The 21,024-nt window shown below is 38.9% G+C and overlaps 1 protein-coding gene across 11 annotated transcripts in view; it reads left to right on the top strand.

Annotated features, from left to right (window-relative positions):
* The window catches only part of PARD3 (par-3 family cell polarity regulator), a 443,962-nt gene that overhangs the window by 305,035 nt on the left and 117,903 nt on the right, over window positions 1-21,024 (top strand). For all 11 annotated transcript variants that reach the window (XM_084221270.1, XM_084221269.1, XM_084221268.1 and 8 more), the window contains one exon: window positions 629-845. In XM_084221270.1, the coding sequence (XP_084077396.1) occupies window positions 629-845 (217 nt within the window). The remainder of the gene's footprint in view (window positions 1-628; window positions 846-21,024) is intronic.

The raw sequence follows: 21,024 nt of genomic DNA, 5'->3' as shown, positions 1-21,024 counted from the left end.
TCACTTGTTCCACTGGATGAAATCTCCCTACCTCAACCTCCCAAGCTGCCCCATCTCAACCAAGAATAACACCAAAAATAACAATCATAGTGCATGATGTGTTCTAAATGGCTCCAGGAAATGAAGAAGCATAACAAAACTATTATGTTACTTGCAGGAGAAAAAAGTCTATTACGGCTTGCATTGAGGTTTAACACTCCCTAATGGCCTGCATATTTTTATGAGAATGTTACTATGAATTTATGGACAAGGCATGCTGCACTGGTGTTGTTACTTCTTGCAGATATTTCTAAATCTCTCCTCAACTAATTTAGATACTGAAACAAAATGGGCTGTTTAATATCACTTTGTTAATCCTCTTTATTAATCCATGCATTATCCAGAGTACCTATAAAGTGCAAATTGTGTTTTGCAGAATGGTCTGCAAAGGTGAATTCCTTGCTTTTATGAGTTTAATACTTCTAATGAACACTCTTGGAAAACCATGTAAGCAGATATGATTTTTTAAAAAAGCGTTTATTGTGGTTTTGCATATATCCTGCTTCAAAATACATTCTGGAATATACCAAAAAGTCTGCCCTTTTTGTTTGTTCTTATGTCACTGATGTTTCTTAATATGTGCTTTCAGTGGAGGAAGACACAGAGGAGAGCTCACGATCTGGTAGAGAATCTGTGTCCACAGCAAGTGACCAGCCATCCCACTCATTAGAGAGACACATGAATGGAAGCCAAGATAAAGGCGACAGAAAAAAAACTGGAAAGGAAAAGAAGAAAGATCGAGATAAAGAGAAGGATAAAATTAAGGCAAAGAAAGGAATGCTGAAAGGCTTAGGAGACATGTTCAGGTAGGTACTTTGCAATCAAATGTAGAATGAATTATAAAAAGAAGTTTATTTTTCTAATTAGTCATTATATTGTAAATTCTTGCTGAGGCCATATTTTACTATGCAAATCCAAACTTCGTGCGTATAGGCTGATCTCTCAATTTTTGAGCCTATGTATGGTGTCATAAAAGGGAAGCAGCTCAGAATGAAAGAGGAGGAGATGGCTGGCAGGCCAAAGGAAAGGAAAGGCAAAGGAAAAAGTAATTTTAAGCCACAGACTGCTTGGTTTTGAAAGAGTCTTTGGTGATGTCCAAGTAATGTGCATATCCTTTGACAACTCAAAACATTTTTTGGGGATTTTGTTTTATTTTTCTTCTTTAATACTGTACTCAAAACTTACGTGTTGCTAAATGAATGTTTTTCTTTGCTTTACTGTTAAGACTATTGGTATCATGGAGGCATGATGTGAAAGAGATTAATCAGTTTGAGATTGAGAAACAGCAGGAAGACAGGATCTAAGGTTGTGTGCTCTGAGAATCCATAGAGAACGGGTCAGTGAAAGACCTGATTTACCAAACACTGAGTTCTTTCTAAAGGAGTCATCTCTCCAGCAGACATAAGTGATCTGAAAGCAGCACACTGCTGAGGTACACCCTGCTGTTGTGGGTAAATGTTGTAACATGACAAACATCTTTGATCACTTGTGGAAAGGGGTGAGAGAGCAAGAAAACCAGTCCTTCTTTTAGCCAGCTAGAGTAAATAAACACATTTCAAAGAAAAAGCAGTATTAAAGCAGTGTTTGTTTTGCTATTTAATTTTAAAGTGAGGTACTGGTATTATTTTAATTATTTATTAATGATTCTGCTCTGAAAGCATATAAGGGGAACTTCAGTTTACTTTCATCCCATTACTTTCTTTATCCTGTAAAATATTAGTTTAACGTGTGTTGTAACTGCGGAGGTTCTTGAGAATTGTTCTGTGACTGAGAATCATATTATGAGAGTAGTAAGTAGAAAAAGTGGTAATTAGGAAAAAAAAAAGTAGTTAATTAGAAAATATTGTTTTGAAATCTGCTTTAGAAAACACTAGATATTACCAGGCTCTTAGAAAGTGTATGCCATTGAACAGAAGAAGAATTATAGGAGATAGTCCCACATGTCAAGTAGGAAGAGAGTCCTTCAGCCATGCAAAGCCCTCATCCTCTGGATATTTGACTGCCTCAATTCAAGCCTGGAGCAGAGCATTGCACCCCACTCTGGAGAATGTGGAAGGCAGGAGATGTGAAATGCTGACTGGTTCTATTCTGCACTGTCATTTTTAAGCAGCAGAAATGACAAGTAAAATTGAGGCACAATATGCATGATAAGTTCTATAGGCTCTAAGTAGTAGCATCTTGGATACCTTGAGTTGTCTTGTGAGTTCAGTCAGAAAGTGTTTACAGCATCTAGAAAGCTTGGGCAGCTCCATGGGCCAGGCAAGGTAACCTTTTCTATGTGCTTGATATAACACTTCTGAAATTTCTAATTTGAAAACAACACTAATTTGAGTGATAGGATGATCCAATGCTTTGTTGTTTGCTCTTCATAACAGTCAACATTTTCTTGAGGTTTTTTTCCTTCACTACCATTTCTGAGTGAACTTTACTTTTCAGTCTCCTCTTAATTAATGTGAGAGCAGTGCTATCTGGATATAGCTGACTCCTCCTGGATCTGTAAATTAGCTTGCACCTTGTCAGCCCACACAAGAGAGGTGTTCCTGGCAAGGAAGAAAATGCTGATTGAGAGAATTAAGCATTATGCCTCATTTCCACTTGGTGCTTGATTTGCTTTGTTGACAGGCTTCTCAATAACGTTTGAGAGATGGGCTTTGTTATGTCTGCAAAATAAGCTACTACTTTACCTATAACATGTTTTGTTTTTCTGTACATTTGACATACATCATAGATATCAAGTAATCACTGAAAGAAGTTGTGTGATAGAAAATAATGATGACAGTAACATTTAAATTTCAAACCAGGATCAAAGCATAGTTGGATGTTTTAGTTCTGTACAACGTTGTAATTTCTTTGTTGTTCTTATTCTTTTCTCCTTTTTCACTTTTTTCTTCCTTTTCTGTGCCCTAATTTTTAAAAAATCTTTCTTCAGTAGGTTGTATGGTCAAAAACACTTGTGGGATGAAGTTGCTATTAACTGACACTTTATTCCAATGTCTGTATTTAGCCAAAGGGCTTTTCATTACCTATATGCAAACTGGCATCTCATAAAGAAGAGTCTGTGTGCTGTATAAAAATAATTCTCCTTGTGTTCAGTAAAAATCTTAGGATTTGCTGCTGGAATCTTCATTAAACTCTACTGTGAGATGGAAAGTCTCACTAGAGAACCCTAAGTTACCTTTGTCCTTCAGCATCCAGTCATCATTTCCAAGAAATCCGTGGATGATTCAGATAAGAAGTCAAAATCATAAGTAAATCTTCTAAATACTTCCATTGTTTTACTGCTTGTGTCAAACGAAATACTTCCATTGTTTTACTGCTTGTGTCAAATGTAGTAAAGAGGATTGACAGAACCTTGATGGGGAGCTGCAAACTGCAAAACTGTGTGGCTCTGACACACACAACTCCTGGTATCTCCAGAGGACCTTTGTTGGTGTTGGGCTGTGGACAGGCTGGAAGTTCACCCTTCTGACTGTGACATAAATCTGTCTGAGCATATGTGTATTTCAAATTGACACCTCAGGGCAAAGTGGATTATTTGATTATGCCATTTGGCTGAGAAGTCTCCTCACAGATGAAAATAGGACAGAAGTTAGCCTAGAAAAGTGTTGAGCAGAAATATTGGTCTATTGGAGGGGAGGCAAGTACTGCAGTGCTTTGCTTAAACCTGAATCTATTTGTTTTATCTGAGTATTGGAATCATTCTTTTCTTAGCCTTTCAAGAGGATCATGTGCCAAATCCTGTGGCGTGTGAAATTCTGTGCAGTTCTTCCTTCTCCAGTCAGAGGGTGCCTGGATGGCCACTGCCAGCTGAGCAAATAGCTTTTGAGAAGCTGGTATGAAGTTCTGCTAGTTTTTTGTTTCACTCCTGAGAAGACTTCAGTGGATATATGTTTTGGCATCAGAAGTTTATAAAAAATCTGTATGCTTCTCCAAATGCAATATGAAATATGTTTACTCATTTTGAGTCTGATTTTATTTTTAAGTAGAGATTTTGTTTCTTGATAAAAATTAACCTGACAAAAACAATCAGTAGTTGAAGAAGTTATGATAGTGCTGCCTTAAGAAAGAGTCTTCACAGTTTCGAAGAGCGTGCCTATAATTAGTGCTGATAGATGCACATTAATTTAATAAGTCTCTATGTTGTGCAAATCCTTAACATTCCTCTCCTGAGAGAGAAAAATGGTATATGGTGCATTTTTCCTCTTCCTTTTGACCCTATTGTGTACAGAGTATTTTTATGAAAGAGAGAGGAAGATTTGAGGTGCTATATTTGAAGGTTTTGGATGATGATGAAATGACACATCTGCTGTGGTGCTGCTGATCACTTACAATCCCTTTACCTAATTCGTGCTTCCCAGTGTGCGAGCTTGGATACAGTTGTTAGATGGGTGACTGAACTGGTGATGGAAAATATGTCCAATAAATGGTCAATCTCAGGACAGGATGTGTCTGAGGAATAACATCTTTAGGTGAAAATGAACCTCCAAGACATTGAGAATAATGAGGAGAAAGAAGCAGCTCCTGGTTTCCAAAGGCAGGAAAGGAAATAGTAGGGAGGCCGAGCTAGCTAGTTATGTCTTGCTGAAAATATCTAGGGACAGTTATTGCCTGATAAAAAACCCCAAACCTACTGAAACAATTAACTCTTGATAGGATTGGAGAAAAATAGCTTTGAAAATTCATAGGGTATGTTTAGATTTGTGTGGGGAGCAGAGGATGAGAACAAAAGATGGGGAACATGATTTGTATCTTAACCTGGGGTTTAAGCAAGAAATATCTGCATCAGTTTTGGGGATCATTTATGGAACAGATGTAATGCAATTTGAAGCATCTGTGGATAAATATGTTATATTAAGTAAATAAAGTTTCTACCATAGGAACTAGTACCTGAGTCCCACATGAACTTGACTTTTCAATGGAGAACATAAGCACTGTGTATTGAGCTTCACTGAGCAAGACTATGTGCTCAAAATTAATCATATGCATAAAAGTTTTTTGTATCAGAAGTTGCATTATTTAAGATCTGGCCTGTAATGTTGATGGAGATTAAAGTCATAACGTACGGTAGCCGATCCTTAATTCCCATTTTAAGTGTTGTAGCACGTAGGTGGGTAAGTCAATGCACTGAACAGCCAATGCAAATGTAATATCCCCAGATTACCATTAAAATCTAATCCTAATTAGATTTAATTACATTTAAAATGATTACTGGGAGCCTTGCAGTGTTGCATCTTCCAGTTCTATGAGAGGAAATAGATAATTCAGTTTGCAACCTTGTTTAGCTGAAATCAGATATACTGCTGGCTGTTTTTTTCCCCCCACACAGCTGTTTCCAAGGTGCACTGGACATGTCCAGATTTATAAACATACTATTTGTAGCTCTGAATTACGCATTTCAACCACATGAGCTATCTGAGACCACTGACTAGGCATTTGGGAGAATGTTGCTTGTTACATGACTTCCTTGTATTGCCTATTCTGGTTTTCATTTAAGTTTTCTCATTGTAATGTCTGTGAAGAGATGAAAAGCAACTCACAAAGGTTATACCACTGATTTGGTAATAACCTTCTTTCTCTTTCATTTAATAGCAATCTTCAGACTTTTAACAGAGCACAATAACTAAAACATGTCAGAGTTGTGTAAAATACTGTTGAATTATATCCTAATCAGCAGGACTGGCAAATACTTCAAACTTGATAAAACAAAATCTGTGGTCTGATTTCTATCATTCAGTAGTTTAAGAAGCAGCAATGATGACATTTTCCTTGGAAGCATGACTAATAGGACTTTGTATTGGTGAATGACACTTACTGATATGTGGACTTAATAGAAAACATGGGAATGAGCTCTGAAAGTTAAAGGTTTTTTTTTTCTTTAGTGCTCGTAGAACAAAACACGATAGCCTTGGAACACAGAGGAGGAGGTTAGTGCTTAAACACCCATCAGCTGCATCATTTCAAACTTGGAAGCTCATTGTGTGCACGCTGAGTTGTGCCTGCGTTTGCTAATGCTCATATGAGAACGCTGCCGACAGCTTGTGCTGCTTGTGCTGAGACTTTCATCAGAAATGCTGAGCTGGGTCGTTGGTCAGGTAAATGGAATCTGGGGCCATTCGTGCTCTGGTTTTTGCCTGCTGCTATTAAAGCCAGCTGGCACAACTGTCATTAAGTCCACATCTGCTTCCCCCCTTCTGCCACCAGCTAGAAAATGCACGGCTTACTATAATCCTGGATGCAGGGTCTAAGCAGGATATCCTTTCACTTTAGAGGAGGAGCACCGACCTCATCCTGTCTGCAAGCTGGATACTGTTGATGCACCTTTTCTGTGCTCCTCTGGGCTACTTTGTCCTGATCCATTTTCAAAGTTTCAGCTGGCCATTGGGACACACAGCATCAGAAGAGTCTTTCAAATGAAATCAGCCATGCAGCAAATTGTCATCTTTGATGCAGACGATTACCCAGGACTCTTACAAGGGTCTTTCAAAGCATTTTCATATTCTTAATTTCCTTCTTTGCAATTAAAATTAAATAAGGGACTGAAAGAGATAAGCTTGGTTGGAAATAACTTTTCTTTTTTGGAAAGATAAGCAGTGCTCCTTCCTTTCCCTTTGCATTTCTGTGCTGTCCTGTTGCCTGCTGCTCAATGGAGGCAGTTGCTTTGAGGAGAGGTGTGTTTCATTGCCTGCAGCCCCGAGCACACCCACTTTAGACTAAGATGTCTTTGGGGCAGGGGGTAGTGGAACGGCAAATTTATGTTTCTAAACCAAACAAGTTCACATAATCTGTCAGGGATTTAAGGAATGCAGCTTCATTAAGTGGTTAGTAAACTCTATGACTTTTAAACGAAACACAGAAAGCAGTGGTATGCAATTGTACAAGGGAGATTTGAAGTGGGAGATTAACATAATCATATGTGGCTTTCTGGTTTGTCACTCTGACAGAAAGCAGGGATTTTGCTCTATGTGTTCTTTACTCTGGATTTTCCCAGAGTAAATCTTGAACTTATAAATCTGATGGTGGTACAGTGTATGGGGGTTTGGTTGTTTTGGTTTTTTTTTAAATTTCAATGGAATCAGGGCTCTTGTTTCTAACATCCAGAAGTAAGTGTCAGGATGACTTGTTACTAGAGACGAGTTCATAGTGGCTGCTAACATATTCTCCCAGTGTTCTTCCTTTGCTTGTCAGCGACTTTAAATAGAGAACCTTTGACACCTTCAGCACTGTCTTTGCCTGCAAAGCAAGCGAGGGAGGCAGGCAGGGTGACAGCTGAGCCCTCCGCCATCCTGCCCGGCGTTCTGCACACTTCTTTTCCAGGCCTGCTGGATGAATATAGAACACAAGTGTCAAGGATGACACCTTCTTTATAATCTCTGCAAAGCCAGCCTTTTCAGGGTAGAATTTGTTGACAGTTCAGAGATTCAAAGTCAATTTCAGTTTAAGCTCATATAGAAATAGGATTTTTTCTTCCAGCTCATGTGATAATTGAAGAGTAAACAGACAGTGCCCTAGTCCATAGCAAAGCATCATAAATAAGTACTGTCTTGAGACATGAAGTATTTGTTAGGTGAAAAGCTCTATTAATGACATTTGTTTTGTTATCTCTTGGAACGCTTCTTTAGAGGTTTAATTCACTTCTTATAGCGCCTGTACATTGGTATATATTGTGGATGCTGTAGATAATGTTTTTAAAGCAGACTCATCTTTGAAAATCCTTTTTAAAAACAGGAATAGGAGTGTTGACTTAGAGGAAAATGAATGCAACTTAATATAGTTTTGTATCTGGGATGACATAGGTGGTTAAGTCACATTTTCTTAAGGTACTGAAGTTGGCAGCTGCAGGACAGCTGATCCTTTTCTAAAAGGCAAAGCTCCAACTTACTACTGCATTTCAGTTCCCAGGAGCAATGATTTATATTTGCTGTGTTGGCAGGCTGATGCCTCCTGTTAAGATGTTAACTTGTCCTACTATTGTGCAAAGAAGTAGACATTAAAGATGTAGTTATGTAACCCTTCGGTGAAAATGGCAAAATGGGATTAAAGCAGTGTATAATTTCTGGAATAGAATACACTGGCACAGAAGTAGTTGGTGAGCACCTGTGTTTCCCTGAATGCAGAAGGAAAATAGTAGGTATAAGGCTTTCAGAGACCTTATTTAGGCTTTTAAATGGCTGCTTCAGGAAAAACTAAGAGGAACACAAGTTTTCTAGAAAGAATAAGAGAGAGGGAAATATTAGAAACACAGTGACATTGGGGTATAGAAGTAGTATTTCCCCCACTTTGAATCTGTTGATGACTTCTAGAGGAAAAAAAAAATAAAAGGAACTGAAGAGATATTCAAAGTACTGCACTCTTACTGATTTGAGCAAGAAAGGTTTTCTGCTTGATTCATCTCCTACTAACAGCAGCCCAGCTTCAACTTTTCATCAGCTGAGTGTCATGGCCAGTTTATTTTCAAATATCTCCAAGGATGGAGAGTCAGCAGCCTCTTTCAGCAGCCTGTTCAATGCTTAACCACTCTCCTGGTGAAAAGTATTTGTCCTTGGTAAGATAGGAGTAAGAGACACTGAATAATTGCTGGCACAAAAAATGTGAATCAATCAGCATGTACTTAGGCTTCTCATGAATCAAGAACATGTAGATGTACAATAAGATTTTCATGCAAAAAATTTACATTTTAAAGGACCTTTTTGATATGGTGTTACCCTCAGGGGTTGCTGCCCTCACAGGACCCCAAAAGTATAGGAAGTAACATACTTGAGCCTGTATTTGAGACTCTCTACATTCATGGCATGCTAAATGTTAAGGAATAATTTATCTATAAAGAGGATTTTTTTCATTGTAAGATGCTTCCAAGCATCTTACTCCAAATTGTCTTGGACTGGCAATATTAGGATACTGAACTGATTGTCTGATGGGGTAATGGTGTCTTATATGATCCACTGAGCTAGAAAAGGTGATTATTTTCTGTGGAACTGAGGAAGAAACAGTTGACTGAAATCTTTCTTTCTACTATTTCATGCTACATCAGAAAATGTCACCTGTTTTTTGTTAAATATCTAAAATTAGTGTTGTATTAATGCTGATACTATTCATTTTCATCCCAAAGTATATATATCAAGTAAAACCTCAGGCATTTGTTGTTCAGCCAGTTATAAAAGGAGGAAGTTTATTTAGCTTTTGGAGGGGGAAAAAGAGTTCTTTTTAATTCCACTCATGTTTGACTGATTCCTTAGGATTTAATGTAAAAGCATAAGAATTTGGTCACACAAGAGTTAAATGATCCCCAGGAAGTCCCTGTATCCCAGTACTTTGTCTCTGACACTGAGCAGTAGTAGCTCCCAAGGCTGGGATGCCAGAACTGGGTGACCAGGTGTTCCCAGGTCTGTCTTCCAGACTTCAGAGATCTGTAGCTCAGGGGTTTCTTGAGACACTGCCTTTGTGCTCAAGTACAAAATACAATGTGTACACATATTCTGTTCTGGGTCATTTGTCCTGTTACTGATAATTTGGGGGATATTTACCTAATTCCAAAATGCTACAAAATTTGAAGTATGGCCTATACAAAAATGTCTTTTAGAGATTGTGTAAATGACTTTTGTATCAAGGAGCTGCTTTTGAATTTCAAGTGCCCAGGCCTGATTGCAGTGCACTGCAGTAGATCTGGCTCATTATGTCAGCGTTTTATGGCACTCAGGTAAGCATGTTTACAAAGTAGCAGTAAACCTTTTTGATGTGCAATAACATTTCAGTAGTTAATGTAGTGTTCCACCGTGTATTAAATTTTACCACTTCTGGGCAAACTTACAATAAGCAGAAGTGAAAGAAAGGGCTGTAGACGTTTATAAAATAGACCCTGCTGGAATGAATTCAAGAACTAGTTTTACAGTGTATGTTTGGTCTAGCTGATGATGTGGTTAACAGTAAATTTTGAAATGTTTGCTTTTGCAGAAGATAAATTCTTAGTTTCTACGAATGTTAACACTTTTTCCAGGACTTTGTTGCTATCAGTCTTGTAGCTCCATAGTCCAGAAAGGAAAAAGAGCATGGTATAGTTTCATGAAACTGCTTCGTGAAATGGACTAATTTCAATAAATATAACAGCATACTACTGATAGGCTGTTTTAAAGAGTTTGTATTTCATGTTGAAAGTATGTTGGAATGCTGTATTGGTAGAGAAATTCTCTGTTATAAATAACTACTTCAGCCAATGTTAACTGGTTATTGACTTCATAGATTTAGCTTTGCCAATGAAATCTGCATAGTTAGTACTAATGTTTTTTGGGCTTGCAGTACAAAAGCTCTAGGAGTTTGGCAAGCTGCTTAAACTTTCAAGAGGAGCTACTTTCTCATTTTAAAATGAGGATAGTACCTTGTCCATGCTAGTGTCTCCAGGGTTTTTGATGTCCTGTGATGTTTCCTGTATTGTATAAATATGAAATGTATGTATGCTAAAAACATATGCTAGAGTTCCCAGATACTGGTGTTGAGTGTAGTTGGAAGGTGGATGAATGCTGGATGGATGTTGGAGAGATGAATCTCTGGAGATGAATGTAATTTCCTTTTTCATGCTATGCTGTTATAAAGTAGTGCTTGGTAAAAAAATGTCTAATCAGAGACAAAGTTTATGGATTAGCTTTAAAGGATCTGAAAAAAAAAGATTAAATAACAAAAATACATCTAGAATCTTATCTTTATCAGCAATTTTCAGTACCACAAGTAGTATATTTTTATACCAATTGCAAGTGCCTCTAGCATATTCAAGACCAGGTGTGTTTAGCATGCAAGCTGAACTGCTATTACACATTTCAACAGCAGCATACCACAAATAAATCTCAAATATTTCACAATGTTGTTATAGATGCTATCATTGTCTTTAGCACATAGTGCTAAAATCCTGAAATTCAGAGCATCGCATTCAGAGCATAACATGCTGGCACAAGCAGGAGTTTTAGATGTAGTGTGACAATTAAAGTATTTATTTTCTCTGATGTTGCTGAGCAGGTAATGATACCTACAATATTATAATCTGTAACCATTAGGATTCCTGGCATCATCTGTAGAGCTCCAAATACTTTGCTAGTTCTGTTTGCCTTTTATAATCCCAAAGGAAGAAAACTGCTTGTGTAAGTTAAAGGAAATGTGAAGAATTTTTCAAGTGACAGGAAATGTGAAGAATCAGTGCCATTTTCATTGTTGGGGTTTTTTTTCAAGATTTATTTTAGGCTATATATTCAGAAGAAATAGTGAAATGGCAGTGATAATTGCTGTGCAACACTGAGCCTGAGCAGAGCTGTTATTATTTCAAGAACATCTCAAGAGCCAGATATCTTTGAAGTCAAGTCTGGGTTTATTTTAAACATCATCTCTCTGGGTTTCTAAATAAACACAGGCCTAGTCATTTTCTTCCTATAGTGCCTAAGCACGTAGAAATGAGAACAAAAATGTCAATGTGTATGGGGCTGGTCCAGGTCTGAGATTTTCTGTGCTAGGAGCTTATTTATATGGGTTGGGAAAAAAAAACCAAACCTGAAACCAAATGAAAAAACAAACCACCCCAACTCCCATCCCCATCATTAGTTCTGAGCAAGTCCTGCTTTGCATATCTTTTGAATCTGAAAAAATCTCAGCTCCCAGCTTGGCCCTAAAATAATCAGCAGTATAAATCACTATTGATATAGTTATTTCAACTGCTTTCAAATTCTTACCATGAAGATAGCTCAAGCTCTGACTGCTGGCAGCTACAGGATGCCAGGCATCTCCAGGGCTCCAGGTAGCTCTGGGCAAGCCCTGGAAGCAGCTGCTGCAGGGACTTGCTGTCAGACTGATGTCCCAGCAATGATCCACCTGAGTCTTACTGCATCTGCTCCAGAGATGGTTTGTTCTGGTGCTGCTGCTGCAATGCAAAGCTTTGCTCTTCATTCTCCACCCAGAAGATACAGCATGTGGAAACTAAATTTTCCTGCTGCAGGGTATATAAGCTGATAGAAGAGACAGAGGTATGTGAAGCCAGCAGTGACATATTAATATTTATTACCCAGAGCCTTGGTTCTGGCTGAGTCCCTGTGCCATAGCCCTGTCTTTGGAGCAAACTTTCAAAATAATGTGTGCCTGTTACTTTTTGCTCTCTGCTTTCTATGATAATGTAGATTCATAGAATCACAGAATGGGTTAAGTTGGAACTTAAAGACCATCTAATTCTAATAGAACGCTTACTGAGTGTGAATATCTTCCACTAGATCAGGTTGCTCAAAATCCCATCCATCCTGGTCTTGAAGACTTCAAGGGCACTTAAATGAATTGAATGGATTGTTCTAGGGTACCTTGTAAAGGCGTCCTGTTGGCATTATTAATTTGGTTATAGAATTAAACTTTATTTTTTAGCCACAAGGAGACTTGAGTGGCACTGTGAAACCCAGACTGAGACAGGAGACCCTAAACTGTAACCCACAGCCATCAGCAATAGGGTGCTACAGCTCAGTGAGAATTGCTTTTTGGTGTTGTAGAGAAGAGAATGGCAGCTGCACAGTTGTCTGGTTTTAGGAATAGTTTGTTTAGACTTGCCCCACAAGTCCTGCAGTGCTGACTGTGGTCTTCTGCTGGAAATTGTGGCTTCTCTACCTCTGTAAGTGTGGATATGTGAATGAGGCTGAAAATCCAGAGACATCACCTATTGCTTAATTTACCCTGCAGATTTTATTTTCCAGGAGGTGTGTATCAACAAAGATCACTAGTAACTGACAGAAAAAGTGCTGATTCACGTATGAACATTTCTAGGTAATGAGATCTGTAGGGAAAATTGAATCTTTGGAAGGTTCTGGATGAACTGCAGCTAGTTTGATTAACTTTTTGTGTGTCTAAGTTAACTATTGCTGATTTTATACTGTTTAATTGCATGACTGCAAGCTTTAAGCTCTTGGAATAATGTAACTGCAATTTCCTGGTCTAACTAGCTTGTTTATAACATTTTTGTCCTAATTTCTCTGCTGTTGCATGTGCTTAGTGAGCATTTTTAGTGATTTTCATGTTGTAGCTCATGTTTACCTACAGCAGGCCTATTAAGCAAAGCGTTTTGGTTGTAAAGTGGAGCTGTGATGCCTCTTAGTATTACTGAGGGATTTTTTTTTTTCCTTTTCTGGCAGGAAAGTCTTGAAGCAAATTTCCCTTGCAACTTTTTCTTTTCATTCTCTTTTTCTTTGGCCGTCTCTTGAGTGCCAGTAAAATGGGTGGGTTTTTATGTTTCATTAGCATTTCTTATAAGGTCTGTCTTTAGACCAGTACCCATTTTCTAAATTGTACTTCTATAGGGAGGGCTGCAAAAAATCATGATAACCAGATGCAGTATTTGTCTCTGGCCTGGAAAAGTGTTAGATTTAACAAAAGAAGCTAATAAAAATGCTCAAATTGACCCTTCTCATCATTTGGACTTCTTGGAGCTCAATCAATCACTCATTATTATCAGAGTTATTCACACAGAGGCAGAAGTGCTAGTGTTTCTCATAATCAGCCCTTGAGCCAGACATAATTTGCAATTTGAAGCATTGTATTTGGAAACAATAATGCATTAAAATGAACAGAGCAGGAATTAGAAGTATAGTTGTGGAGAGAACGCGTTGCTCAGTAGCCATGGTTGAAACGCTGTCTCTAAGGATCCTGAGTGGACACCAGTAATTAGAGGCACACAATGTACTATTGTTCCTACCTAAATGGGTCCACAATTTTTAAACTCCTCTGTGGAGTGTGACAAATGCAGTAGCAGAGGTTTCCCACCTTGCTGCGTGGCTACAGGGCAGCTGTGGGCAGGTGGGGAGCACTGGGGTAAGGTGGTGTCACCAGTTTGGCACAGTGTGAGCCAGAGATGGGGGGCTGAACCTGGTACCCAGTAGCACTGGGATGTGGGATTTTACTTCTTCATAGAAAAATTGCTTATGTTCTAGAAGAATGAGCACATTTTACTTCAGATTGTCAGGAACTTGTTAATAGTGGCAGCAGTTGCTGCTGAGCATTTGGGAATTTTTTGTTATCCCTCCGTATGCTATTATGTATTGCATATTGTACGTGTGCTTTTATGTATGCAGGCTGTGAGTTAACATACTGCAGGCCTTCACTCAGGCTTTTTCAGGAGCCTGCTCTTGGCTCTGTATGTGAGGCTTTATTTTGTTTTTTGCAATTTGTATTTACAGTCTTTCAATTACTGTTTAGTATCTTACTGTCCAGTATTGCATTTTAAACAGGGCACTGCAGTCTTGAAGGGCACATCCTGTTTGAGAGGGGTGACAGGAGAATTTCTAAGTACATTAAGTCACAGTATAAAAGGATATTTTATATATTTTTAAAATACCTATTATATAAAAATACTGATTTAGCTTGGCTGGGTCACATGTATGAGCTACTTTCTTCAATGATGAGTAGCAGACTGTATCAAATTTAAGCTTGGGGCAAGTAACTGTGGTCAATAACTACTTTCTTTTTTGAATACACACATTACATTAAAGAGCTTTGGTCACAAGCTTTAAAATGCTTAGAATGTTATGAAATGTCCATTAAAATGTCATGTACTACTTCTGTGGTTGCTCCCATCACTGATGACTGTTAGCAAAATTGTACCTAAGCAGAAGATTTTTTTTAATAGTCCTGACTCCTTCAGGGATACCACAATCCCCAGTTTTAACAGGTTTTGTCTGACCACCATGAAAATGAATTATTTATGTGACTTTTACTATGCTCTGGTGCTGCTTACTGAGTAGATTTGGACATCTCTGCTGTCTTGCTGCCTTCTTTACAATAGTATCATTGTCAAATTTTCGATACTTTCTTTGAACTTCTCAGTCTGCTTTTCAACTACAGTAATTTGAAGTACTTAGGGCTTTTTTTTCTGATTGCTTGTGCTTTATTTATTTATTTATTTATTAGAGCTGTCCATGGCTCCATTGCCTGTCCATAGCTTCAGGCAATCACAAGTAGCAATGCAAGTAGATTATTTTCTGTTTAGAAATTTGCAAACAGATGGTCTTTCCATAAAAGAAATCTGTTTTTTAAAGTTCCACCATTTTATGCTGGAAGTAAATATTACAAATGCTTAAGTTGTGAAAAGAGATCGACTTGTTGTGAATAATATTCTGCCTGTTGTGTCATGCCTTTCAGGAAATGTTATCAAAACTGTTTAGGAAAATAATTGAATGAAACCTCATGACATGTCTGTAGTTTGGCATCATGTTTTTCTTCGAAGCTGGGGTAGTGGTTCCCAAGGCCAGGCAGATTCCATTTCACTGGCTGGAAGCAGTTCTGGATCACATCTGTCATTTGCATTTCTTTCCAGGAGGTTGGTGTGGGAATCTCCAGGGCTGCTGCACGTGAAGCGTTGCACTGTCCTGTCTGTTCTTTTTGAGTAAACTTAGTTTGGTGAGATGTACTAGAACACCCCCTTGAATGGGGCTGGAAAATGGTTTTTTTAATGCTTGGAAAGTGATATGGAGGCTGCTGGAAGAAAATGTGTGAATAGAACACAGAAGACCTTCACATGCTTTACAGTATTCAGGCCCAAGGTGGGCACTTGAAGGGGCTGATATTTTGCAGTACGAGCCACTTTGGTTCTTGTGCTTTAAATTTCTGTGCTTGTGGCTAAGCATGTGAGTTTCTTTATTCCTTGAAGGCAAACATCACTGGCCTTAAGAAATACAGGTATACCTTTTAGAGTGTTCTTAATTTTCATGAGTCACCTATGACCTTTTGTAATGTGCTTTTCTTGGTTTGTGACAGTAGAGTTCTCCAGGAACCCTCCTAGCAGGGGTCCTCTGCTGGATGTTGCTCCAGAAGGATTGCTGCTTTATCAGTTTTAACATTTGCAAGGAGATCCGTGGAAAATGAAGTTATCAATGTCTGTTTTAATTATGCCCACAAGCTCCTGCATCAAGGTGCTGCCTGCACATCAGTGCTTGTGTGTCATCTCAGGACAGTGCTGCTGCTGAGTCACTCCAGCAGTCACTCCACTCCCTCCCAGCAAGTAGAAGTGGATCTACTAATTTGATTAGTAACATGTGATAACAGGCTATTTCTAGAAATCTATTACCAATATAGAAATGTTTACACTTAAAAACATGCTTTTAAAAATAGCACTTGCACAATTTTGCTTGGAATGGAAAGCTTCTAAACCTTCAGATCATCACTAAAGAGGGTGGCTTTTGTTTGTGTGCTGTATTTTTGCTTTTGGTTTTTTTAGCAACAGAATTGTTTTGTGTGTCCCAATAATATGTTGCAATATAAATCTTATGATTTTGCTGATACAGCAGGATGAAAAAGAAATCATTGCAAAATCATTCAAGCAGTGTTTACGTTATGTGTGTCTCTGTGTGTGTTAATACTGTTTGCTACTAAGGGGAAAAGAGCATGCCTTGAAGCTAGAAAACACTGACAAAATAGCTCAAGACACCAATTGTTAATTTTTAATGATGGTCTTTTTTCTATTAAGGAGCATAATGCTACTGAACTTGTCTCAATCAATTTTTGTGTTTTTTTCATTAATCAACTAATGCATGTTTCTTCTGTGGCTCCTTATTCTAATGAAATATGTGGATGATTTGGCAGACGACAATGATCTCATCAGTAACGCATCAGAGTAAAATCCTTTTAGCAGATTACATGTGTATTATTTTTGTTGTATCAAGGACGCTGACATATAGTCTTTTAAACAGAATGAGATAACTTTTAAATGTGGAATTTCTGTAGTTACTTGTGTATCCTTCTTGCTTCACTTGTCCTATCTGTATTTATATCTACTTCTGCAAAATCATTTGCATATTCTTTATGTCTACATGTGTACTTTATGTACATTTAATGTATTTTTTATATATATTGCATCATTGTGTAGCTTTAGCCTGTTCTTTAAATGTTCTGCTAAGCTGTCTTCTCTGTCGAGCCTCATACTGTTCAGTTGCTCTGCTGCACTGGCCCAAAGCCACTGAAGGCACTTGTTAGTCAGTGCCTCTCTGTTCAGCATGATAGACTCTGGATTAGGTCACCTCCTAGTTGGTGGCAGTCATTCAAGCAAGTAAGCTTGAAAGTGAGCCAGCTGACAGAGAGGTTTGGGCATTCATTTTAGTTTGATTAGATTATCCAAAGTTCATGAGATTTCCTGTTTGAGGGTCAAGCTTACGGCATACAGGTCTGTGTTCTCATCTTTTTATTAATAATAATGTGAAAAACCAGTATCATAGGGTCTGAGGATGGTCCTTTCCTCTGATATGACTTGGCTGTTATGTACTAGAGATCATACATTTAGAAGATGGTCCTCTTACAATTTTTAATCACTTACTGTGATTCCTGTTGTTGGCTGAATTTAAGAATTAAGTCTGTGGATCTGTGAATATGACTTTGAGCATTAACACTTATCTTGAAACTTTCTCCAACCCCTAATGTAAAAGGAGAATTAAGGAGATATAAATTAAGTAGAACTCTGGAGTATCTTGGCAATTAGAGTGAACAAGACTTCAGCTGCTCTCTTTCATCAATTTCTCACACTCTTGGACAGACAGGATATTTTTAATTTACAACCTGTATTTCAGTTAGTCATAGAAGTTTTTTCTTTGCTTGTGCAGCTACAAAATAAAATTAAACTACTTTTTAGCTGTACTTTTTTAACAGGGTTTAAATGAGAGAGCTGCTGAATAAACAAGCTGTTACATGAAGTAAACATTGTTAGTATTATGGAGAGATTATTCTATAACCGTGCAGTTCATGTCCTCAAAAGTATTAAGCCATATCTGTGAAATGATATTTATGAACAGAATGGTAATTTTTTTATTACTTTGGTTTTGGAGGAAAATCTGCACTTCTTTTTTTCTCTTTTATTTTCCACTCTGAGTAATAATAATCTGTATTCTGCTACTAAGAATTGAGATTGAGGCAAGTGGTGCCCACAGGTCAGCGTTGTGCTTCTGTCGCTGCAGGTGCTTCAGAGTAGCTGGTATATCCAAAGAACAGAAATATCCAAAGAACAGTAGCTGTATCCAAAGAACAGAAATGTTTTCCTTATGACTATGGTGACTTGGTGAGGCAGTTGTGTGTGTAATTTGGTTGCACATCATGTAGTGGCTTGTGTCTGTGCATCGGTGTCTTGTGCAGTGATTTAGGCTGGGCTTTTATAGCTCACAGTCAAATTGTTGGCACCAAACACAGCAAAAGAAAAGAGCTTGGGATTAGATTCTCAACGCTGTCTGAACATCAGTGCCACAGATGCTCCTTTTCTGCATGGTTTTGGGTTTTAATTCCAAAATCGGTAGCTTCTACCTTTGTTTTTAAGCACTGTCCTCCTTTTCAGTAATGCAAGGAGCGTTGCTGCGCAGATGCTGAGCGATGGAGTTCTCATGTCTGTATCTGAAGGGAAGTTGTCTTTTCATTTGCATTTGTAAGAGCTGCAACAAGTATCCCAGCAGCCAGCCCCCAGCAGTGAGAATGAGACCATCTCAGGTTCAGACAAGCGCCTGAAAATCACCAAGTGCTTGAGGCACCCTGTAAGCAGCTGCACACAGCAGAGACCCGCTCCTGTGTCTGGGGAGGGAGCAGCAAGGGCCGGGATCACAGCACTTGGCTGTGTCCTCAAGGCCTTGCAAAAGTCTGGTGCCTGTCTGACACAGCACAAATGGATGGTGATTTCTATTTTACAAGGCAGATATCTTTGATTGCACTTCACAGGTTTCAGTCTTAGGCTGTTCCCAGTCACTTCAGTGGGAGAGCTTATTACGTGGGTGTACCAGGTCTTTCAATATATGGATTCTGGAAAAAATAGCATTAGGGTTCCAAATTTGCCTTGGGTCATGTATGGGACATACATTCTAATTCCATCTCTCCTTCCTTTTGAGTACCTGAGCAGTAAAGAGGGGAGATTCACAATGGTGCAAAGCTTGGTGGTTTTCAGGGCAGGTGTCAAGCACACAATGTTCATGGGGCAAGACAGGGACTGGAGGAGTTGCCCTTGTAAGGAGGTGAAACTTTCACATAGGTAAGCCAGATCTTTGCATTGAACCAATGCATTCAGTTCAGGGTGTTGCACATACCAGGAGTGATTCTGGGGACCTGACCCAGACTTTTGACTCACACAACTAAACAAGGGCCACCAGACAGCAGCAGAAAGGGCTTTGCCTCTGGCTGTGGAGACAGTGCACAGTCACTGTGGGATGTGTTTTTGGTGGTTTGAAGGGATATTGCATGGATTGCTTGAATTTCAGTGGTCTGAATAGTCTTATTTCTAAGTGTCCTGTTTAGACTAATGTTCATGAATACGAAACATCATTTATATGAGTAGAAAACATCTACCTGAACAAATTAGGACAGGTGATTTGCAATAGCTTGACACCAGTGTAGTCACACCCAAGTACAGCTGAGAGAGTTTTCATGGTGTGCCTTAGCATTGCTGGATGTTGTATTTCTGTGGTTAAACTTAGCTTGATTATGACTGTTAAATAAATAATTTATAAATGTCTGCCATAAATTTGGCAGAGAGGATGCTGATTTAGGCTGTGGGTTTCATTATGACTGTAAATCATACTTCATGAAGCAAACACTTTTAATAGAAGTAAATAACAAACACAGCTATTGCTAGCAAGAGTTACCTTACCAAAGACTTAGAATGATGTTTGTCATGGCGAGTGTTGACTACCCCTACAGAAGGTCTGTGAGGGTGTACAAATCTATCTCCATCACAGTTCTTTTCAGTGCCTTTCTCAATTGCTTGGTGGCTCTCTCAGCATCTTCTTGAGACGCTTTCTCAAAGTTTTGTGACTATTAAGCCACAATGAACACAAGTGTGTGCTAGAAACATACAGCCCCAGTCAGGGAGGGGGGAGGATGGTGGTTTTATTTCCAGGTTCCAGGGTAGGGACAGTGCAGTTAACATTGCTGAACTTGTTCCAGGCAGTGGTGATTATGGCAGATAGATCACTTCTGCGGGTCACAAAGTCCAGAGAAGGCACCTGTGCAAGACCACCATGGTTCATACTCTGCCAGGCTGTCCACTGCTGGGATGATCACTGAGCTTGCCAGAGATGGGCGCTGGGAAGGCTCCGGTCAGAGTGGGAGCAGTGTGGCCACCCTCTGAAATGCCTGGGAAAGAAGGAGAGCTGTCTTCCAGAGACTCTTATCAGGATGGTCCTTAGGGGCAGAAGGAACATTAAATCCCAGATGATTGGAAGAAAACCCTGAAGGAGAAGAAGGGTTGTTGCCACAAGTTGCTCATGACTCAAAGCAAACCCTGGTGCTGCTGCAAGCGCTCCCTGCGTGGTGCCACCTCTGCCTCTGTGGGAATGCACATGAGCTCTGTGTGCTCTGGACCTGCATGGCTGGATCTGCAAATTCAAACCTTTGAATTCTGCTAGGTCTGCATTACATGTTAGCATCAGAAATGCTCTCCTCACAATCATGCAGCCTGACCAGACATTTACTAGATTGCTTACAATGATTATTAGAAATTTCCTGTGTACTTTATTTTTTTAATAAGGTATTGATTTCACTATATATCTGTTCATACTTGCAGTGAATTGATTTATGGTGGCAGAAATTCTGTTTTGCTGCCAAAACTTAATGGACAATAACTAATTCAATTTTTTTCTTCCCCCCTCTTCCCCCCATTTTTTTTAAGCAACTTTTTTTTTTTTTCAAAAATAAACTGGGTACGCCAGAGTTGGATTCCTTTGCTTTATCTGACATTTTAATTGGGTTGAGGAAGGACAGGAGACTGAAGCAAATGTGAGCATCCCAGAGATGCTGTGCTAGTGACACATATGCTGCTTGTCTCCTCACAGCTCTGTGTGTTCTGTAGGTCAGATCCATGCTGCCACCTCAGGCACTCTCTGTGTATCAGGGTAGAGTGGCTCAGTTCCACTGGTTTTCTGCCAAAACTCCTCTCTGGGCTAGAGGTTTTAGGGCTATTTTAAATTAAACAATCTCTTTTGTCTGGTGCACGACATCCATAACTTGATTTGAATCTCTTGTGTC

Source organism: Fringilla coelebs, assembly GCF_963513975.1.
Source record: "Fringilla coelebs genome assembly, chromosome: 1".
NCBI classification, from domain to species: domain Eukaryota; kingdom Metazoa; phylum Chordata; class Aves; order Passeriformes; family Fringillidae; genus Fringilla; species Fringilla coelebs.
This window is presented reverse-complemented; position numbering and strand designations above follow the sequence as displayed.